Source organism: Mandrillus leucophaeus, unplaced genomic scaffold (genome assembly GCF_000951045.1).
Source record: "Mandrillus leucophaeus isolate KB7577 unplaced genomic scaffold, Mleu.le_1.0 Scaffold214, whole genome shotgun sequence".
NCBI classification, from domain to species: Eukaryota; Metazoa; Chordata; class Mammalia; order Primates; family Cercopithecidae; genus Mandrillus; species Mandrillus leucophaeus.
This window is the reverse complement of record NW_012102188.1, coordinates 1,362,344-1,382,260: the sequence shown is the minus strand read 5'-3', so window position 1 is coordinate 1,382,260 and position 19,917 is coordinate 1,362,344. Positions and strand designations below refer to the sequence as shown.

General features: G+C 45.7%; 2 protein-coding genes across 2 annotated transcripts in view; both read left to right on the top strand.

The window, feature by feature from the left end:
• Window positions 1-15,381, top strand: part of ACOXL (acyl-CoA oxidase-like) — a 368,775-nt gene extending 353,394 nt beyond the window's left edge. Inside the window, 1 exon segment of the mRNA XM_011980527.1 lies at window positions 15,094-15,381. Within this exon segment, the coding sequence (XP_011835917.1) occupies window positions 15,094-15,294 (201 nt within the window). The 3' untranslated portion in view covers window positions 15,295-15,381.
• A 2,988-nt stretch (window positions 15,382-18,369) lies between these two features.
• Window positions 18,370-19,917, top strand: part of BCL2L11 (BCL2-like 11 (apoptosis facilitator)) — a 44,617-nt gene continuing 43,069 nt past the window's right edge. Inside the window, exon 1 of the mRNA XM_011980522.1 lies at window positions 18,370-18,603. The gene's annotated coding sequence lies outside the window, so the exon portion shown is untranslated. The remainder of the gene's footprint in view (window positions 18,604-19,917) is intronic.

Sequence of the window (19,917 nt, the reverse complement as noted above, 5' to 3'; positions counted from 1 at the left end):
AGGGTAACTAATAAGCACAAGAGAGGGCAAATTGTTTTGCTGAGCTCCAGCCTCTGAGTTTCTCTGGTAGATGCATTATCCTGGTCTCCTTGGGGAGATGCTTAAAGTGCTGGGAAATTGGGTGCCCTTCTCCATGAGTGTCTTTGGGTTCATACCCTTGGTCCAGGATGCACAGTGAGAATTTCTGACTGGTGAAACTTGCACCTAAGAAGAGCCGTGTTGCACAAAAAAAAGGACCTCTCAGGAGATGAGACTCATCTGAGTCCAATCAGACTCCAGTAGTGCAGTTAAGAATAGTGGATTTTACTATGATTACAGGGAATTTAAATAAATTACTGAACTTGAAACAGAAATGACCCCTACTATATCTATTTTTGTATAAATTAATATTCTAGCTAGAAATAATAACTTTTATAGTGTAAAATGTGTTTGTAGTTGCTTTTCATTTTTCTGATGGTAAGTTACCTTTTCCCTTTTATTTTGCAGACGAGCCATTGCTGTGGCCTGTTCCATTTCACTTCTCTTCCCTTCTCTGGGGGACTCAAAGTATTTGGTACTTAGTAACCATTAAAAGATAGCACACAGGGGCCGAGCGCTGTGGCTCATGCCTATAATCCCAGCCCTTTGGGAGGCTGAGGCAGGCGGATCACTTGAGGCCAGGAGTTCAAGACCAGCCTGGCCAACACAGTGAAACCCGTCTCTACTAAAGAAAACATGAAAAATTAGCCAGGCATGGTGGCATGCACCTGTAATCCCAGCTACTAGAGGGGCTGAGGCATGAGAATCGCTTGAACCCGGGAAATGGGGGTTGCAGTGAATGAAGATCATGCCACTATATTCCAGCCTGGGCGACAGAGCTAGACTCTGTCTGAGAAAAATAAAAAATAAAAAAAATAAAAAAAATGAAAAAGCGCTTAGGGGTGACCGCATGTTAAGACACAGAGAAGGGACAGGACTTAACTTGTGAGAGCTGATACGTCTATGGAAGGAAATTAAGGACTTTGCATCTTCCTTTCGTGGACAGCTAGTCATTCATATCACAGATTGTGGCCTTGAACCACTAGGCATTGATTCCAGTTAACCTAATTGGCTGTTGCTGAGACAACATAAGTAAAAATGTCCAGTTCAAGTGTATGATTTTTTCGGGACTTTGGGGATACAGGTGTTCTATTAATCTGCATAACACTTCCATGGATGAGTTCATCTTGTGATAATTTAGCAAGCTGCTATATACCTATTATGCTTCACCTAAAAAGCGTAAAAGGAAATAGAAAAAATAATCTCCTGCTGCTTATATAAAACATTTTTGTTAAAACCTAACTTGAAAGTTATTCTGTGATTGTTTTGGTTGTTTTTTAATGAGGGTCTTTTTTGAGAGAACCATAAATTCACATGCAATAGTGCAGAGATTTCATGTCCCTTTACTTAGTTTCCCCCATTGGCAACATCTTGTACAACTATGGTTTTACAATCTGGCACCCGGGATTTTTATACAATGACATTGATACAGTGAAGATACAGAGCATTTTTGTCACCACTTGTGGCTCTTATAGCCACACCCTCTTCCCTTCCTTTACCCTCTCTTTAATCTCAGGTGACTACTAAGCTGTTCTCCATTTTTATAATTTTGTCATTTCAGGAATGTTGTATAAATGAAATCACACAATATGCAACCTTTGGAATTGGCTTTTTTCATCCAGCATAATTTTCTGAAGATTCATCCAGGTTGTCGCACATATCAATGGTCTCGTCCTTTTTATTTCTAAGTAGTGTTCCACACTACAGATGGACTGCTGTCTGTTGAACCAGTCACACATTGAAGGATATGTGGATCGTTTTTAGTTTCTGACATTTAGGAATAGAATAAATAAAATAAATTTCATTTTCCCATACAGGATTTTGTGTGAATATAGGTTTTAATTTCTCTGTAGCAGATGTTCAGGGGTTCTATTGCTGGGTCGCATGGTAGGTGCATGTTGACATTTTTAAGAAATTGCCAAACATTTTTTAGAGTGGCTGTTAACATTTTACATTCCCACCATCAGTGTAGAAGTGATCCAGTCTCTTCACATCCTCACTAGCATTTGGTATTGTCATTACTTTCTATATTAGCCATTCTGATATGTATGTAGTATATTTCATTGTAGCTTTGGTTTGCATTTACTTAATGGCTAATGATGTTGAGTATCTTTTCATATGCTTATATGCCATCTGTATGTTCTCTTTGTTGAAAAGTTTGTTCACTTCATTTGCCCATTTCTAATTGGATTGTTATTTTTTAAAAACTGTTTATATGTTCTAGATACTAATCCTTTGTCAGATATGTAGCTTGCAAATATTTTCTCCTAATTTATAGCTTGCCTTCTTATTCTTTTAATAGGGTCTTTAATAGAGTAAAAGTTTTTAACTTAATCAAGTCTAATTTATCAATTTTTCCTTTTATGGACTGTAATGTACTTTTACTGTCGAGTCTAAAAACTTTTCACCTATTCCTAGATCCTGAAGATATTATACTGTGGGCTTTATCTAAAAGTTTTATACTTTTACATTTTTCATTGAGCCATGATCCATCTTTAGTTACTTTTTATATAAGGTAGGAAACAGGTTGAGATTCCTTTTTGCTTGTTGGTTTTTCGGTGCACCAATGTCCAATTGCTCCAATACTAGTAGTTGAAAAGGCTATATTTCCCATTTTAAATTGCTTTAACACTTTTAAAAATTAATTGATCATATTTGTATGGTTCTATTTCTGCATTTTCCTACTTGATCTATATATCTATGTGTCTATCCCTTCACCAATACCACATAGTCTTAATTACTATAGTTACATAAGTCTTGAAATATGGTAGTTTGATTCCACCTCTTTATTATTTTACAGAATCACTTTAGCTATTCTAATTCCTTTGCCTTTTTATAGAAATTTTAGGGTGATCTTGCCTATATTTATGACAAATCTTTCTGGGATTTTGACAGGTATTGCATTAAACCTGTAAGTTAATTTGAGGAGAAATTACATCTTACTATGCTGAATCTTCCCGTCTATGAATATGGTATGTCTCTCTACTTACATAGATCTACACTGATTTATTTCATCAGCATTTTACTGTGTTCAGCACACAAGTCCTAGTCTTACACATGTTTCATTGGATTACATCTATGATTGTAAATGGTATTGCATATTTAATTTTAGTGTCTGCATATCCATTACTATTATATGGAAATAAAACTATTTTTATATGTTGATCTTTTATCCTATCATCTTGCTCAGCTTGTTAAATCTAGAAGTTCTTATAGATTCCTTGGAATTTGCCATATAGACAAACATGTAATCTGCAACTAGGGACAGTATTTCACTGGATAAAAGATTCTGTGTTGACAATTCTTTTCTTTTAGCACCTGAACACATTTCTGGCTTCCATGGTTTCTAAAGAAAATCTGCTGCCAATTGTTCTTTTCTCCCTTGTAAGTAAAATGTTATTTCTCTTTCTCTGCTTTTAAGATTAAAAACTATTTATGATGTGCCTTTGAATAAATTTATTTGGATTGATCCTGTTTGAGGTGGGCTCAGCTTCTTGAATTTGTTGGTTTATCTCTTTTGCCAAATTTGGGGAGTTTTCAGCCATTGTTTCAAATACTTTTCTGCCCAGCCCACTTCCTCTTCTCTTTTCAGAATACTGATGACACTTAGGTTAGATCATTTTTTAAAAATAATTACACAGGTTCCTGATGCTCTGTTCATTATATTTTCAGTCCATTTTCTGTCTATTATTGAGATTCAGTAATTTTATTGTGCCATCTTTCAGTTCACCAATTCTTTCCACTGTCCCCTCCATTTTGCTGTCAAAACCATCCACTGAGTTTTTAATTTGGGTCATTGTAGTTTTCAGTTCTAAAATTTCTATTTGGGCTCCTTTGTATTTCCTTTTCCATTGCTAAGATTTTCTGTTTCTTTGCTGAAACTTTATTTTTTTCATTGATTTCAAGTGTGTTTATAATTGCTCACTGAAGCAGTTTTATAATGACTGCTTTAAGAACTTTGTCAGATAATCCCACCATCTCTGTCATGTTGGCATTGACATCTATTGATTGTCTTTTTTCACCCAGTTTGACATCTTCCTGGTTCTTGATATGGAGTGACTTTTTATTGAAACATGAACATTTTGGATATTAAATTATGAAACTCTGGATCTTACTTAAATCTTCTGTTTTAGCTGGTTTCCTCTAACACTGTTCCAGTGGGCAAAAGGGGGTGCATCGTCTCATTACTGCCTTATAGGGATAGTAGTCTAGGTTCTCTACTTAGTCTCTATTGACATCCAAAGGGCTGGGGACTCCTTCGTACTTCTGGGTGGAAGTGGGAGTTTTAGTTACTAACTAGGCCTCCACAGACATCTCACTGATGGGAAGAGCAGGAAAGCCACATTACTGTTCCCTAAGGGGCCTTCACTGACACTGGCAGTGACTTTGTTACCGCCATGTGATGACAAAGTCTTGATTCCCATTAGGCCTTCTGTGACAGCACCCCATCTGGTAAAGGGAAGGATGCCTCTCTACTGCCAGGTTGAGGTGGAGGTACCAGCTCCCCATGTGGTCTCCACTGACACCATGGTGGGCACCTCACTACAGCGTGTTGTGGCTGTAAGAGTAAGCTCCCCCATTTAGCCTTTAGAGCCATAGCAGGGGTGGGGGGCATGGAATCCACAGTTTGTTCAAACTAGGCTTTTGTTAGGATTTTTGTGTACATCTGTTGGTGGTTCCAGGTTGCCAGCTTTTTTTTAGCTCCGGTGCGGGATATATGAGGCAAAAAGAAAATGCAAGGAATTCACCACTGTGTCATTCCTTGAATCCTATGCTTCCTAGATAGCCTGATTTCTCTTCACCCTTCAGAGTCTTCTAAGATTTGCTTTATATATAATATCCAAGGATTCAGTTGTACTTAGTAGGAGAAATAGGGAAAAACATATCCATCTTCTTAGAAGTGACTTTGACTACAGTTGTTGTTGTTGTTCTTGTTGTTGTTGTGTTGTTGTTGTTTGAGATGGAGTTTTTGCTCTTGTTGCCCAGGCTGGAGTGCAATGGCATGATCTCGGCTTACTGCAACCTCCATCTCCCGGATTCAAGCGATTCTCCTGCCTCAGCCTCCCAAGTAGCTGGGATTATGGGCATGTGCCTCCATGCCCAGCTAATTTTGTATTTTTAGTAGAGACAGGGTTTCTCCATGTTGTTCAGGCTGGTCTCGAACTCCTGACCTCATGTGATCCGCCCGTCTCGGCCTCCCAAAGTGCTAGGATTACAGGTGTGAGCCACCATGCCCGGCCTTTGACTACAGTTTTTGAGAACAGAAAATGGTATCTGAAAGGACTGGAGAGCTTTCTGAGTTCATTTGGCCCCAGATCAGTGTTCTCCATGGAACTTCCATTTTTTGAGCCCCATTTCACTAGAACCACCCCAATCCCCCTGTCCTCATGATAAGAAGTCTGCCTTTAACTGTTTCTTCCAGCAGCAATACTTACTTGACTTTACGTAGAGAACCCTTTCTAATCTTTGCTGGCTTGAGAACCATTCAATCTTGAATAAGTCTAAGCCAGGAATTTTCCTAGGGGAAGAGTTGACCTTTCTATGGCAAAATTAGGAAAACAAAATGTATTGGGTTTTTCATAATGCAAGATAAGTTTTCATTAAGAGATTATATTATTATATTCTCCCTATATTTTAGGTGCTGAAAGTTACCCTTTAAATAAAATAATAATCATAGACAGTTATTTTTTGTTATCCTTATTTGACAAAAGAGAAAAGTTGGCAATTTCATGTTGGTTCCCCCCAAATTGCTTTGCTTCCCTTTATTTTTCTTTTAATTTTAAAATTAGAGGTCTATTTATATACATTGAAGTGTATATATATATATTTTTTGAGATGGAATTTCACTCTTGCTGCCTAGGCTGGAGTGCAATGGCACGATCTTGGCTCACATCAACCTCTGCCTCCCAGGTTCAAGCGAGATTCTCCAGCCTCAGCCTCCCAAGTAGTGGGGATTATAGGCATGTGCCACCACGCCTGGCTAATTTTTGTATTTTAGTAGAGACGGGGTTTCTCCATATTGGCCAGGCTGGTCTAGAACTCCTGACCTCAGGTGATACCGCCCGCCTTGGCCTCCCAAAGTGCTGGGATTACAGGCGTAAGCCACCGCACCCGGCCGAAGTGCACAAATCTTAATGGTGCAGTTCAGCGAGTTTTGACAAATAGCAGGCTGTATAATGTAGATCTCAGTCACGTGACAGAAAGTGTCCATCACCCAATAAATTTATCTCAGACACTTTTCCATCAATTCCTCACTCTGACCCCTGAGTTTCTAACTTTATTATAAGAGCTCAGTTTGCCTGCTCCAGGGCTTCATAGGAATGGAAGCAGATAGATGTATGCTTCTTTTGCTCAGTATAATGTTTCTGAGATATTTGATGATTCATTCCTTTCTTAAATTAATTTATTTATTTTTGCTGAGCAGTATTTCATTGTATAGGCCCAGCCCTTCTCTCGTCCCAAACGCTCATTTCTCTAGAACCCACCTAATCAGAGTCTCCAGGAACTGGCCTTGCTACCTCCAGCTGACCTCAGCTACATCATTCCATAGGTATTAAGGTGCAGTGTTACTTACACTCATCTATGGGAAGAAAAAATAACTGAAGACTTAAGACTCACTTCTCTTTTCTTTCATTAACACAGTTTGTATTGAAAACAAATGTTTATTCTGCTGTTAATGGACATTTAAGGTGTTTATGGACTGATGTTATGAATAAGATTGTCAGGAATATATTTGTGGAAGATGTTTTATTATATAAAATTTAGAAACATTTCACCATTACATCTTCAAGTATTTTATGTCTCATTCTTTCTGACTTCTGAGATTCCAATGGCATGTATGTTAGATTGCCAATATATTCCCACACGGTACTGATGACCTGTTCAGTTTTTTTCTCTTTGCCTCATTTGGAATAGTTTCCATGAGTCTGTTTTCAAGATTATTGATTTCTGTTCCTCAATACTCACTCTGCTGTTAAACTCATCAGTGAATTTTTATCTCAATTATCCCATTTTTCAGATCTAGAATTTTCCTTTCATTCTTAGGAGTTACATTTATCTCATAAAATATCCGATGTTAATCAATTACATCCATTTTTCTCCTTCTAATTTTTTTTTTTCTTTTTGAGACAGCGTCTCGCTCTTTCACGCAGGCTGGAGTACAGTGGCATGATCTTGGCTCACTGCAACTTCTGCCTCCCAGATTCAAGCAATTCTTGTATCTCAGCCTCCCAAGTAGCTGGGATTACAGACATGCACCACTATGCCTGGCTAATTTTTGTATTTTTAGTAGAGACAGGGTTTCACTATGTTGGCCAGGCTGGTCTCGAACTCCTGGCTTCAAGCAATCCACCTGCCTCAGCTTCCCAAAGTGCTGGAGTTACAAGCATGAGCCACCGTCCCTGGCCTTCTCCTTGTAAATTCTTGAACACATTTATAACAGTTGTTTTTAAATCTTTGTTAATTCCAGTAACTGGCCATCTCTAAGTCTGCTTTCACTGATTGTGCTTTCTTTAGATTTGGGGTCACATTTTCCTGCTTCTTTGCAGGCCTAATAACTTATTATTGTACTTCAAACATTGTCTATAACAGATCTTACTTTCTTTTATTTATTTTCCTTTCTTTTGTCTGGTGGTTAGGGTCGGGACTGGTCATTAAGATTCCTCCTAGAGTAAGGTTGAGCAGAAGCTGCTTTACTTAGACTGAGTTCACTGTGCTTAGTCCACCCACCCCACCACACTACCCTTTTTATTCTTTCAGAGTTTGAGCTGTGAAAATGATGAACTACAGTTTCAGATATCTTTGATTCACCTTTGGGTTGAACTCCAGCACAGCTCCAAAGTCTATGCACCACAAGGATGCATGGGACCGTGCAAATTTCCTCTGCTTTTCAGCTTCCATGAGCTGCTGCTTTCCTAGCAAAATTCTGGGTTGAGGGTAAAGAATCGCTAGGCCAAGTGTTTGTTTTTCTGCTAGAAGTTCTTCCCAATTCCAGTCCATCTGGCCATTTTTCTCATCCCTTCAAAGTGTCTCCATCTCTGTTAGGCCCATTCTTCTGTCCCCCTGTCCCCAAAACCGGCACCTACCCCATATGTGGAAGCTTTTGTGGATGTTGGCTTACTGAGAAAGAGCTCATCTCTCTGAAATCACTTCATTAATGTTACTTTCTTATGTATAGTGTTTTTCAGTAGCCCCATAAAACATGTGATTTTTACTTTGTTCAGATTCTTCAGTTTGTAACCATGGAGCAAAATTCTCTTGAATCTATCTACATTTTAACTAGGAGCCCTCCCAGTTGCTTTTCAGATCATTTGGGACAATGAAGTTGAATATTCCAGGACCCACTTACACAGAATTTCTCCATAATAACTCTGGACTCTTATTGTATTTTTAGTTTTGGCAGTTTGTGGGGATTTTGCCTCTTGAAAATTTTTGACTGAAGATTATTCCTTCTTAGGTGTGTTTACATTTCTTTGGGTCTGTACTTACAAGACTAAACTATGAGTTGATTAAGATTTTTTGTTTGTTTGTTTTTCTGAGACAGGATCTCACTCTGTCACTCAGGTTGGAGTGCAGTGGCATGATCTTGGCTTACTGCAACCTCCACCTCCTGGGCTCAAGCAATCCTCCTGCTTCAGCCTCCCGAGTAGCTGGGACTATAGGCATGAGCCACCACTCCCGGCTAATTTTTGTATTTTTTGTAGAGATGGGGTTTCACCACGTTGCCCAGACTTGTCTTGAACTCCTGAGCTCAAGCAATCCACCCGCCTCGGCCTCCCAAAATGCTGAAATTACAGGCATGAGCCACTGTGATGCCATATTTTTCATATGAGAAGTGTGCAGCTAATACTCCAGCTTTATTATAACTACCTAATTGAATATTCTTTCTTGTTTCATGTAAATGCCTTTGTCGTAGAAAATGCTACTACGAGCAGCATTGTGGTTACTTTAATTCCATTGCCAAAACTTTTATATGGTTTCCTGTATTCTAAAGGGAAAGGTATATGCACTTGTCTTCTTTTTAAACTTTTCTTCTTATGAATCAGTAGCAGTATGAATAAATGTCAGAAGTTCTTATTAAGTGGTTAATGTTGATGCCGCTGTCTTAGCATTCTTGTTTTAGGTAATGATGATTAAGCAAACTTTGTCATGGAAATGCCAGAGTTAGAAAGAAATTGTATTTATTACTAATTAGAGAACCCATGATAATAACAATAATATTTATAAATAATTAACCTGTGCCAAGTTCACTAAATCCTTCCATCTTAGAGATAAGGAAGGTAGTATGGCTTGGAAGTGGCAATGCCAGAGTTCAAAGCCCTTTTTCTCTACCGAAGTGGACATTGTCAATAATACTTAGTAAACAGCCACATTGTGTACTCTTTAGTTGAAGAAAATTGCAATCGAAAGGACATTTTAAAGGTAAATTTTCTTCAAGTTTAATTATTTAGTGAGGCTAAACAAAAGTGATTTTGTTGTTGCTTGGTAAGAAAGGCAATTTCTCTATTCTGACATTTCAGATTATGCTAAATACTGTTTATCAACTGAAGAACAAATCAACATAAAATATAATTTAAATTGATTCAGAGAAAATATTAAGCTGGAGTCCTGATTATTTAATAGACCCGTGGAATGTCATTTTATGCTAAAGAAACTTGGTTGCAGAGAAAACCAATGAGAATGTATGTGTTCCCGGGACCAGGAGACCCAGCAAGCTAAGGTCTGACCCTCCCTGGAGGAGACAGCCAGTGGGCAATGAAAACAGGAATGGAGTTCCCCTTTCTAGTAGTTGCTGGGTAAATTGAGAGAAGTAGAATCACAGCACACGCTGTGAGATTATGCCTCGTGTGAGTGTTTCAGGTTTATTTTTCTCTCATTGACTGCTTAGTCAGGCATAAGGACTAAGATGGGAAACTAGCTGCCACAGACCTACCATCTTATCCTTTACAGAATGTTCGTCTAAAGGGAAAGCAATTCTTCAGGATAAGTGAGTGAGGAGGAGATAAGTCAGGCCAAGGCCTCTGTGCATTCAGCGAGTTTGGAAGTCTGCAAAAAGTGAAAATAGGTGCAGGTTAACTACTTGATTGTGCCCATTTTCACCAGTCACGATTTGCCAGTCCATGTGCTGCTCTTTTGAAGGCACTTGAATTGTGTTTGACTTAAGGTGGTGATCCAAAGGAGCAGGGAGGGCCTATTGACCAGTGTGGAAGAGCACTCCCAATTTACTGAAGGAGAATCTGCCGAACAGAGTTGAAGCCTTGTCCTTCTGAAGGAAAAGGTCTTTCCAGGTCATCAAGCTGGTCTTTCACATGGTAGCTGGCTCTGAAGCCGATATCTTTGGCGCCTTCCTCTGGTGGCAACCTCATAGAGTGCTCCTGGGCCCCATTACTGCCCTGGTCCTCTCAGAGAATCTGAGCCAGTGTGGCTGGGCAGATCCATGTTCTCCACACTAGGCACACACACAATACAGATTCTGACTGAGGAAGAACGTCAAGGATCACACGTCTGCCACAGTAGTGGAGGCATTTCCTCAGTGCAGCACCCCATATCCTCCAGCAACTGGAAGCAGTGAGGCAAGGGGGGAAAAGATGGAGGCAAAAGGGTAGACAAGGCTTTAGAAAAAAAAAAAAAAGCCCTGGATTAAAAGTCTAGTTGCATCAGTTACAAGGTATGTGACAATTTAAACCTTGGTTTTCTCATCTGTAAAACGGGTTGATACCTGATAGAGCTGTTATGAGTACTGAATAAGACAGTGAACATAAAGCCCTCCTCTGTAATCTGGCACACAGTAGGTGTCCAGGAAATGTCAGCATGGGGCAGAACACAGGAGACCTTGGTTGCATATGTAAAGTGCCATATGTTGCTACATAACACTGTTATAAAGATGCTGGAGATACAGCAGACTGACAAGTCAAAGACAGCTAAGTAGCTCCCTTCTGTACCTCATTGCCTTTACCTGTCTGGCCCTCCGGGATGGAATGTGGAAAGCACAGATACTGCACAGCAGAGATGGATCCTTGGCAAAGGCTGGAGTAACAAGCTATGAATTGTTGATTGGGGACTACGGTTGGACGGGACAAGCCTGGAATAAAGGTGGCCAGAGGCACCTGCCAGAATGCCAGTTGTGTGTCACAGCAGAAGCAAAGGTGATCAATGACAGCCACAAGTAGCACAGAACCTCATTTTACCAACAACTTTAATCTTATTCCCTCATCACATCTTTTAGATTAAAAGATGTTTTTTGATTAATTAAGGTTCCCCTTCCTGTAAAGTTTCTAGCTCGACATCTAGTTAACCTAAAATGAAGTCAACTGAAAAATAATGGACAGGAAATTACATTAATGGCTCACCAATATCTAACAATCCCTTAGAAAGTAAGAGTTGGCTTCATAGAGATTCTTTTTGGAAAGGAGGTGGGATTGATGTCTTATAGCAAGTTTATTTGTTTTGCTTAGTCAGGTTAAAAGTTTCTATTTCTGTGCATTAACCAGTGATTATGACGGATACTAATTCTGTAGGCAGGCAGTCTGGACAGTTCTTTGGCTAGTCTTACCTAGGATCACTCCTGTGGCTGCAGTCATCTGAGTTCTACAGGACTAGGATGTCCAAGATGGCCTCTCTCCCATATCTGGCAGTGGGTGCTGGCTTTTGGCCAAGCTGTTGGACCACCTTGGTCCATCTCTACATGGCCCTTTGTCCTCCAGCAGGCTAGACTGGGCTTCTGCACAGCAGGTATTCTCAGGGTTATAGGAGAGTGATAATGGGGGGTTCAAAGCTTCTTAAGGCCTAAGCTCTGGAAATCACACAGTGACATGTTCCCCATATTCTATTGGCAAAGCAAGTCATAACTCAGCCAAGATTAAAGGGATGGAGAAAAAGACTCTACCAAGGTAGCCAGACAAGAAAGGCGCTAATGAAGAGACATTTCAAATTGGGGTAAAGGATTTTTCACATAAAACAGCATGTGGTCATCTTATGCTGAGAACAGGGGTGAGGCATATGGGAAGAGGCAGGAAAACCTTCTGCATGGGGTCCTAGGAATAGCTGGGGCTTCCCTGCAAGTGCACTGGGCACTTCCCACCTTGAACATCTATTGTAGGACTAACACCATGCCATACTGGGAAAATATGGTTTGTTCAGAGGACTGCAAAGCTTAGTCACTGCCCATCCTTGTCCATCCTACTCTCCCAACTGAAATAAGGAAACTATAGGGAGAGTCAAAAAGAGCGGAAAAATAAATTGAGTACTGCAACTAGATGGAGGTGGGAAGCCAAACTGATGTTACGATTTTTCCCTCACTCCCAAATATACATATTAATATAGTCAAACACAGTATCATCCCTTGAGGGCTGAGTGCTTCTGCTTTCTTTAAAGCAGATATTCTCAAATTCCACTCACTGGCTATTCCCAGTGGATTGTACATTCTTATTGCTTGTAGAGCAATAGTGCCCATGTTTAGGTTTGACCTTAAAAAATTTTTTTTGCAACAACCTATAACTTGTTCATGCTCTTTTATTTTTAAAGTACACCTATTCATTTCTTTTTCAAAAGCTGGTGAATTTTCTTTGTAAAGATATGGGTAAGCTTGAAGTACTTTGTCTAGCATAAATGGGTCATAAACTGGAAGGGTACAGGACTCCTACAGTATGTGCAACTTTTATGCTTATAGTATGCAAGCATGTTTGGTAACAAAACTAAACTTCAATAATACACTGCTTAGCCCCATATAAAAATACTCCCTGGTAATAAAAATACTGTTACTGTGTAATAATCAATGCTATATTATCTACTCAAGTTCATTTTGTATTAAAGAGATCATATATTTTTTAAAGTTTTTTAAAATACCTCAACAGCTTCACGATGTGAGACCTGTTCCTGCAGTGTGTACCATTAAACCTCTAAAGTCCAGAATTGTACCTTACACTGGGTAGGAATCCAGCACACACTTTGTGAGTGAAAGGATGGTAGTTATTATTATCATCTTGACAGCCAGGAACAGAGGTTGGTGGGTATCTGGAATGAGAATCAAACATTAACTAACAGGAATGATGCTGGATCCATCCATCGAGACAATCATCATTCTGGGGTTTCTGTTGCAGTCTATGAAGAATGGAGAAGGCTAAAGTATTGTAGACTGCCCCAGAACTTTAGATTTAGAAAGAATCTTGGCAGTCAACTCCTCTTCACAGCCAGTTCATTGTTCCTCTCTAGGGTGCCATTGGAGAGGACACTCCCTGAACACTTATGAGTCAAGAAACCCTCCTTTTCACCAGCCACTGGGTTCCTTTTTAAGTTTATTTTTAAAAAGTTTTCTTTAGATTGAAATCTGCCTCCTTTAATTCCTACTTCTGGCCCTAAGTTCTGTATTTGGCACTAGATAGACAAAACCCATAGTCTATTTTACACTCATTCAAATCATTGTATTTCCCCCACCGGTGAATATATTACCAAAGTTGGTTGAGTTTCATAATGCAAGCCCAAAGGGAAAATTATCTTGAATAATCATATGACAATATGTGGAAACTTTAGGGGCTGTGTACGCCACCTCATGGTTTTGAACTGTGTGGTTAAAGACATTGAGAGTTGACAGATTAGTCAGGGATTTGTCAAGAGTATTAATTACAAACTTTGAAATCTTGGCCAGTGAAAGTTCATTTTAGTGCATCTTGAAAATATGATCAAAGGTCTTTTCAGTACTGATTTGATGATGCTTAACCACAGTGTGTGAAGAATGAAGTTTTTCATTAGAAATTACTGATGTAATAATAGAGCACATTTTCAGGGAAGATGTATTGTTGGACTATTACAATTCATGCTCTTTCCCCACCATATCCCTACCTTCTATATATCCCCCATCCCCTATTTCCACCACCTTCCTTCTTGGGACCTCACTGAAAACCTGAAATGCTCTGAAAACCTGAAATGGCATTTTGGACTGCTGCAAAGGAAACTGATCTTAACAACATCAGTGTGGCTCAGAGATGACCACCCTGTGAGGGCAAAGGCGGGGCTGGTGTTAAGTGATGTTGTTAAACCTGTAAAAATAAGCCATGAAAACCTAGGGATTTACTGTGATTTGGGGAGTGAAACAAATTTGCCACTGGCTGAAAACTTGAAAAATGGAGTACAATGTGTAGTAGATTAGAAGAAAGGAAAGCTGTCCGTCTGCCCTTGTGTAGTTTTAGAAAAACAATCTTACTATTTTGGTAGCTATTTTTCCTGAAAAAAAAAATACACTGGCACCTAAGCCATGGAAAATGAAATAAAAATACACCAGTGCAGCTTCCAAACCACTGGCTTACATCTCCCTCTCCTATCCGCTGGGAATGTCTTATCCCTGCCTTCCAGTGGCTGCCAGAACCACCAAGGGCATCCGCGGCGTTCCTTGACATTGGTGTTAACAGCAGATGGATTTTCCGCAGCAGGCAGGTGGAAGATGGCTAGCATTGGTCCGCCGTCTCACTGTACTGAATTTCAAGAATCATGGCCTACTGCCAGCCAGGTCCGAAGGCGCTAGTCTGGGGAGACTGGAGCAGGTCTCTACTGGTTCACCTGTTCTGAGACTCTTCCTGTTCAGTTGCCTCTGCGCGCCAGAGGGTGGCACCCCAGGCACTCCAGAGGTGGAGAGGTGGGGACGGCAGAGGAGGAAAAGAGAGAGGAGCGGAGGGAAGGACTAGGGAGGGAAGGATCAAGGAGGGAACATTAATAAATTCTCAGACCTTGGTCTCGAGTTCCCGGCTAATTTGGGGGCAAAGCCGCCCCCACGTCCACTCCCACCCCCTTACAGAAAAAGCCTGGGTTTCCACTAGGCTAGGTGTCAGAGTTGGGAATGTCTAAAATAAAAAAGGCTTCCGAGGGTTATTCATGGCCAACAGTTTCCACAGGAGAATCCAAAGGGAAACTAGTTTCCGGGGCCGCTGTGTGTGCGAGTGCTTGGGGGTGGGCGGAAAGCCGCTGGCACTAACGGCTTGTAAGTGTGCCAACATCTGACCTGTCCCATTGTGTCGTGTTTTGCAGTTGCTGGATGTGTGCGACTCGGGGAAGGATGATGCCCTGAGGGTGATCCCCGCCTTTAACATTCCACACACCAACCTCCACGCACCAATCGCCGGAATCTCCAACCCGCGGTTCGCGTGGGCTTTCTACCCTGCACCGCTGCAGCCGCTGCCACGGGAAGGGGCGCGCTCCCAGCGGCCCAAGCTGGGAGCCAAGCTCTAACGGGTGTGGCGGGAAGTGTGGTGACCCGCCTGCAGCTGCCACGACGCTCGCTCCACTGACGCCCGGAGCTGTGGCCGAGGCCGGGGGAATTTTGGTGGCAAAGAGAAGGTCCCGCCGAGGCTGGCGAGGCGCGCCGCTGGCTGCTAGAAAACAGATCAAGACGGTCGCCTAGTGCGCTGGATCTCTGTGCCCTTTCCCTGAAACCCAGCCTGGCCTGACTGCAACCTCTCCCAACTTCTGTGCCCGATCCCCTAGACAATCAGGGTGGGCTCCCCGCTGCGAGCGCGCCCCACAGCCGGGTGCCGCCAAAGGTCTCCTGCTGTTAGCGGTGACTCACATTCCCAGTGATTTAGAAAAACTGTGGTGCCGAGTGAAAGAAAAAAAAAAGCAAACACTCTTAGACAAAAGAAAAAAGCTCCACTCTTTCCGTGAGCGGGCAAAAAGGTTCGGTTCAGCAAGTGATGCTTTTTCAGTGAATCAGACGCTCTGGGGCTCTGTAAGGAAACGCACGGACTGGGAGAAGGAAATGGGAGCCTAGAGTTTTGCTCTCGGCAAAACAAGAACTCGGCATGTCCTTCCAGGCCGGCGGTTTCCGTACAGCAAGACAAGACGCGGAAAACATTTTTACCATCTGACGCTGTAATCTGTCCTTTAGAAAAGCATAGGTGAAAAGTTTAATAAAGAAATTAAGCGATGTGGAAGTCATTCTCGCTGCTTGCAGACGGCGGGGAGGCGGGCCTGGGCAATTTCGGAACTAGGCGAGACCACGGCACCGCCTGTGGTCCCGGGCAAGGGCCATGGATTTCCCATTTCTCAGATCCCAGCTGCCCGACTTCATTCTTGTTTCTTTCAGTCCAAATCATCCTCCCTTCTCCCTCCCTCCACGTCTCTTGGCACCGCTCTGCCCGCGTCCACTGCGAGGGAGGTGACCTAAAACCCATGGGCCTGTCTCTGCGTTCTCTGCGCTCTGGCCCAGTTCCGGGAGGACCTCCCGACGCCGCGGGAGAAGGCTGCAAGGGCTCGAGGCCCCCGACGCGGCCTGGGTCTCGGGGGACATATGAACCCGCCACCTCTGGCCAGCTTCCTTTTAGTGCCCCAAATAGGAGCACTTAGCCCGTTCCTTCCCCCCGACTCTCTTGTTTTTCAAAGTGTTCACAGGGTCGCGAGAGCGAGCGACGCGGGGGCGGCGAAGCTGCAAGGCTGCAAGGCTGCACAGGAACAGACGACAAGAAATAGGGCTTTCTTCTGCGTGGTTCTTTTCCGGTCCCTGTCTGAGTCGCCCGACCCCGCGGGGAGCGCGGAGCATTGCGGCGTTCGGCTACCTTCAGGCTCTCAGCCCAAACAGCAGGTCGCGTTGCTTCTCCCCAGTTGCGACGCCGGACGGCCGAAGAGCAAAGTTCGCCCGCAGTAGGAACTTCGAGGCCCCGTTAGGACAGATCTCCGGCCTCCGAGTCTACTTAGCCGTGTCCACGCCCGTGCGTTTTCCCTCTTGCAGCGAAATAACTGGGCGGGGCCCGACGCGCGTCCTCCAGCGACTCCGGGAACCCAAGGCCTCCTGCACCTCGCTCAGAATTCACCCGAAAATGCGCTGAGACTTTGGCCTGAGGTTGTGCTGTGTCCCACTGACGTTACAGAAGCGCTTATGAATTTAAAAACTGATCCAAGTGGCCGAACGGCAGGACAGCACCTCCTCACTTGCTCCTCTACGACAAGGCCCCTTCCTTCTCCCCGCTGGCTGCGCTGGTGGGTAGGGTGGTCCCTTTACAGAGTTTTCTTAATCCATCTAGCCTGACCTCACCTTCGGGATGCTCCATTTCCCGATCCACCTCCCACACCCCCGCTGCCGTGATCTAGAAGCCAGGGCTGGGGAACCGAGGCGCGCGAGGAGCAGACAGGCGGGCCGGGATTGGGGGCACCAGCCACGCGTTGGGAGAGCAGAGCCGGGTGCAGACTCTGAGGACTGGAGAGGCGGCGTGGAGTTTGGTCTCCTGGGAGGCAGAGAGTGCGGTGCCGCCGACTCCAAGGAGGACAGGGAATGGGGGGGGGGCCGCGCGGGGAGGAGGAACGGGGTATTTTGCGCTCCCGCACCGCGTCCCGAACTCAGCCGTTCTGCCCTCACTGGCCTCAGCCCGTCCAGGGACAGCTCCTACGAGGTAATCTGCGAGCCCAGCAAATCTTGGGGGTCCTAGCCGAATGTAGTGCGCAACGTTCTCTCACTTGGAGGCCGCCACTCACCTCGGTTTTTTGTGTTTCTTTTTTCCTAAAAGGATTTTTTTTTTCTGAGTGCCTTTTTCATTTCCCTATTTTACCTGCTCTGCTGACATGCCTCCCGCCCTCACCCAGGAGGCGGCGAAGACGCCCACTGGGACCGCGCCTGGCCATTTTCTGGGCACGTCCTGCCCCCACGGGCTCTGTCTCTTAGGGAGACTGGGCGCGGAAGAAAAGCTGGAGAGCCCCTGCGGGGTGGCAGGAGGGGGGTGCCTGAGTCCCGCGAGAGGCTGGGGCGAGGAAGATGCGCAGCCAGCTGATCCGCGTCCCGCCCGGGGCCAGGGACCCTCAGAGCGAGGAGAGCTCAAAGACCTCGCCCCGCGCCTTCCCGACGACCGACCCAGTCCCCGCGCCTGCCCCAGAGCGGCTTAGAAACTCAGGGCACAGTGAGGGCGCAGGGCACCTCCTGAGACTTTCCACCGCGGGCCCGGCCAGCGGAGGCTGTGACCGGAGCGCCCCCTCTGTGCCGCGCACGCCGCGGCCGCCACAGGGTTGGGGGAGGTGAGCGGGAGGCCAGGGTACACTTCGGGGTGGGGGATGGGCGCGCACATGGCCGCCAGCAGGCAGAGTCACTCCGGTAAACACGCCAGGGACGGCGGCGCGCGCGGGAGGCAACCCAACGGGGCCACCCCCGCCTTTACCTGTCCGAGCCTGCACGCGCCGGCGGCCTAGGCGCCGCGGAGGCGGAGCTTGCCAGCCCGCGCGCCGGGGCGGGACCTAGCGGGGGCGGGGTCCGCAGTGATTGGGCGCAGGAGCGGGGCCGCCAGCCAGAGCTGGGCTGCAAGGCAGCGCAGGTTTCACTTCGCTCTGCGCCGCCGCCGGGTCTGCAGTTTGTTGGAGGTCTGCGTCCAGCCCGCTGCCGCCGCCGCCGCCACTGCCACCAGTCGATTCTTGCAGTCACCCTGCGAACCCTGCCACACTGCGATCGCATCATCGGGGTATTCGGTTTGCTGAGTTCCCGCCGCCACCGCCTCGGCGCCCTTCCCTTGGCCCTTGTTCCCCCAAATGTCTGACTCTGACTCTCGGACTGAAAAACGCAAGGTAAATACCTCCAAATCCCGCGGTGCGGGCCTGGCACCGATGTAAGACTAGCGCTGGAGCCCGAACGCCACCACCTACTGCCCGCTTCCCGTGCACGTGCGAGCGGAGACGCTAGCATCGGCCCCGCTTGTCGCCGGCGGGAGGTGGGGATCCATGTGGGTCGGGTTCCCTCGGGCAGGTTCTCTTTAGAGAAAGGTCGTTCGCGCGGAGCCTGCGGGCTCTTGGCCAAGTGCGGCTTGGGCTGGGATGCTTCGCGCGGGCCTGGTGAAGGGTCGCAAGTCCGGGGAGGAGGAGAGGCAGCGCGTGCTTTTCGGCACCGGCCTGGGAGCTGAGGACCGGCTCGTAGTACCCGGCTTTGCGCCCAGCCGGAAAGTCTCGCCGCCGGCTCCGGCGCCCCAACGGTAGCGGCCGCGCAGTGAGAGCGTGTTTCGCGTCTTGGTTTTTTTGGGCGCGCGGGCCTGTTGCGGAGGATTTGCGGAACTGCGGTGGTGATTTAACTGACGAGACAGGGCTTTTCCTTTTACTCATTCAGGCCAAGGTTTCGGGGCCGCTGTTGCATTCGCTTTCTCAAGCGTACCTGGGGCCCCTGCTTGCTCTGCAGGAGTCTTGCGGACAGTGCCATCCACACGATCCACTGACAGCGAGAGATCTAGGTCCTCTCCTGACCACCTGGACCGCGCAGGGGACTAGCCGCGGCCAGCAGAACCTGCGCGGTCCCTGGGGCCAGGCTATCTTAGCGGCTCATGCGTGCCCGAGCACACCCGACCCGGTTCGTGGTGCAGGCTAGCGGCGCCGTGCCCTCTGGGACCTGTTGCCCCAGGGTTGGCGCTGCTGGTGGAGGGCCCGACGGACGCCAGGGCGGAGGATGTGGATTTACTCGATGGTCGCGGACGTGCGCGTCCGTGGCCAGGGGTGGCTCTTCGGCTTTGACTCGTGTCTGCGGCGCACCAGGAGAAAGAGAGAGGAAGTTGTTGGAGGAGAATAATTGCCGCAGCCAGGGCGGTGACGGCCGTTGGGGTCTGCCCCGGACAGGCCAAAACAAGGACAAGTGACGAGAAGGACTGGGCCTGGCGATGGCCCTGCGGGTCCGGACGCGGCGCAAGCCCTGCTTTGTCTCCAGGTGACTGGCTGTCCAGTGCGGCGTGAGCTGCTAAGGCTTGTGTCTGGAAGGAGCACAGAGATGGGCAAAGTAGTCGGGCCAGCCGGTCCCCAAATTCTCCGGCGAAGCTGCCGCCGCCGCCACGACCACTGCCCAAGCTGCGCTCGGAGGCGAGTTTGTCAACAATCGCCTCGCCTTTGGCGGCCTGACCCGTA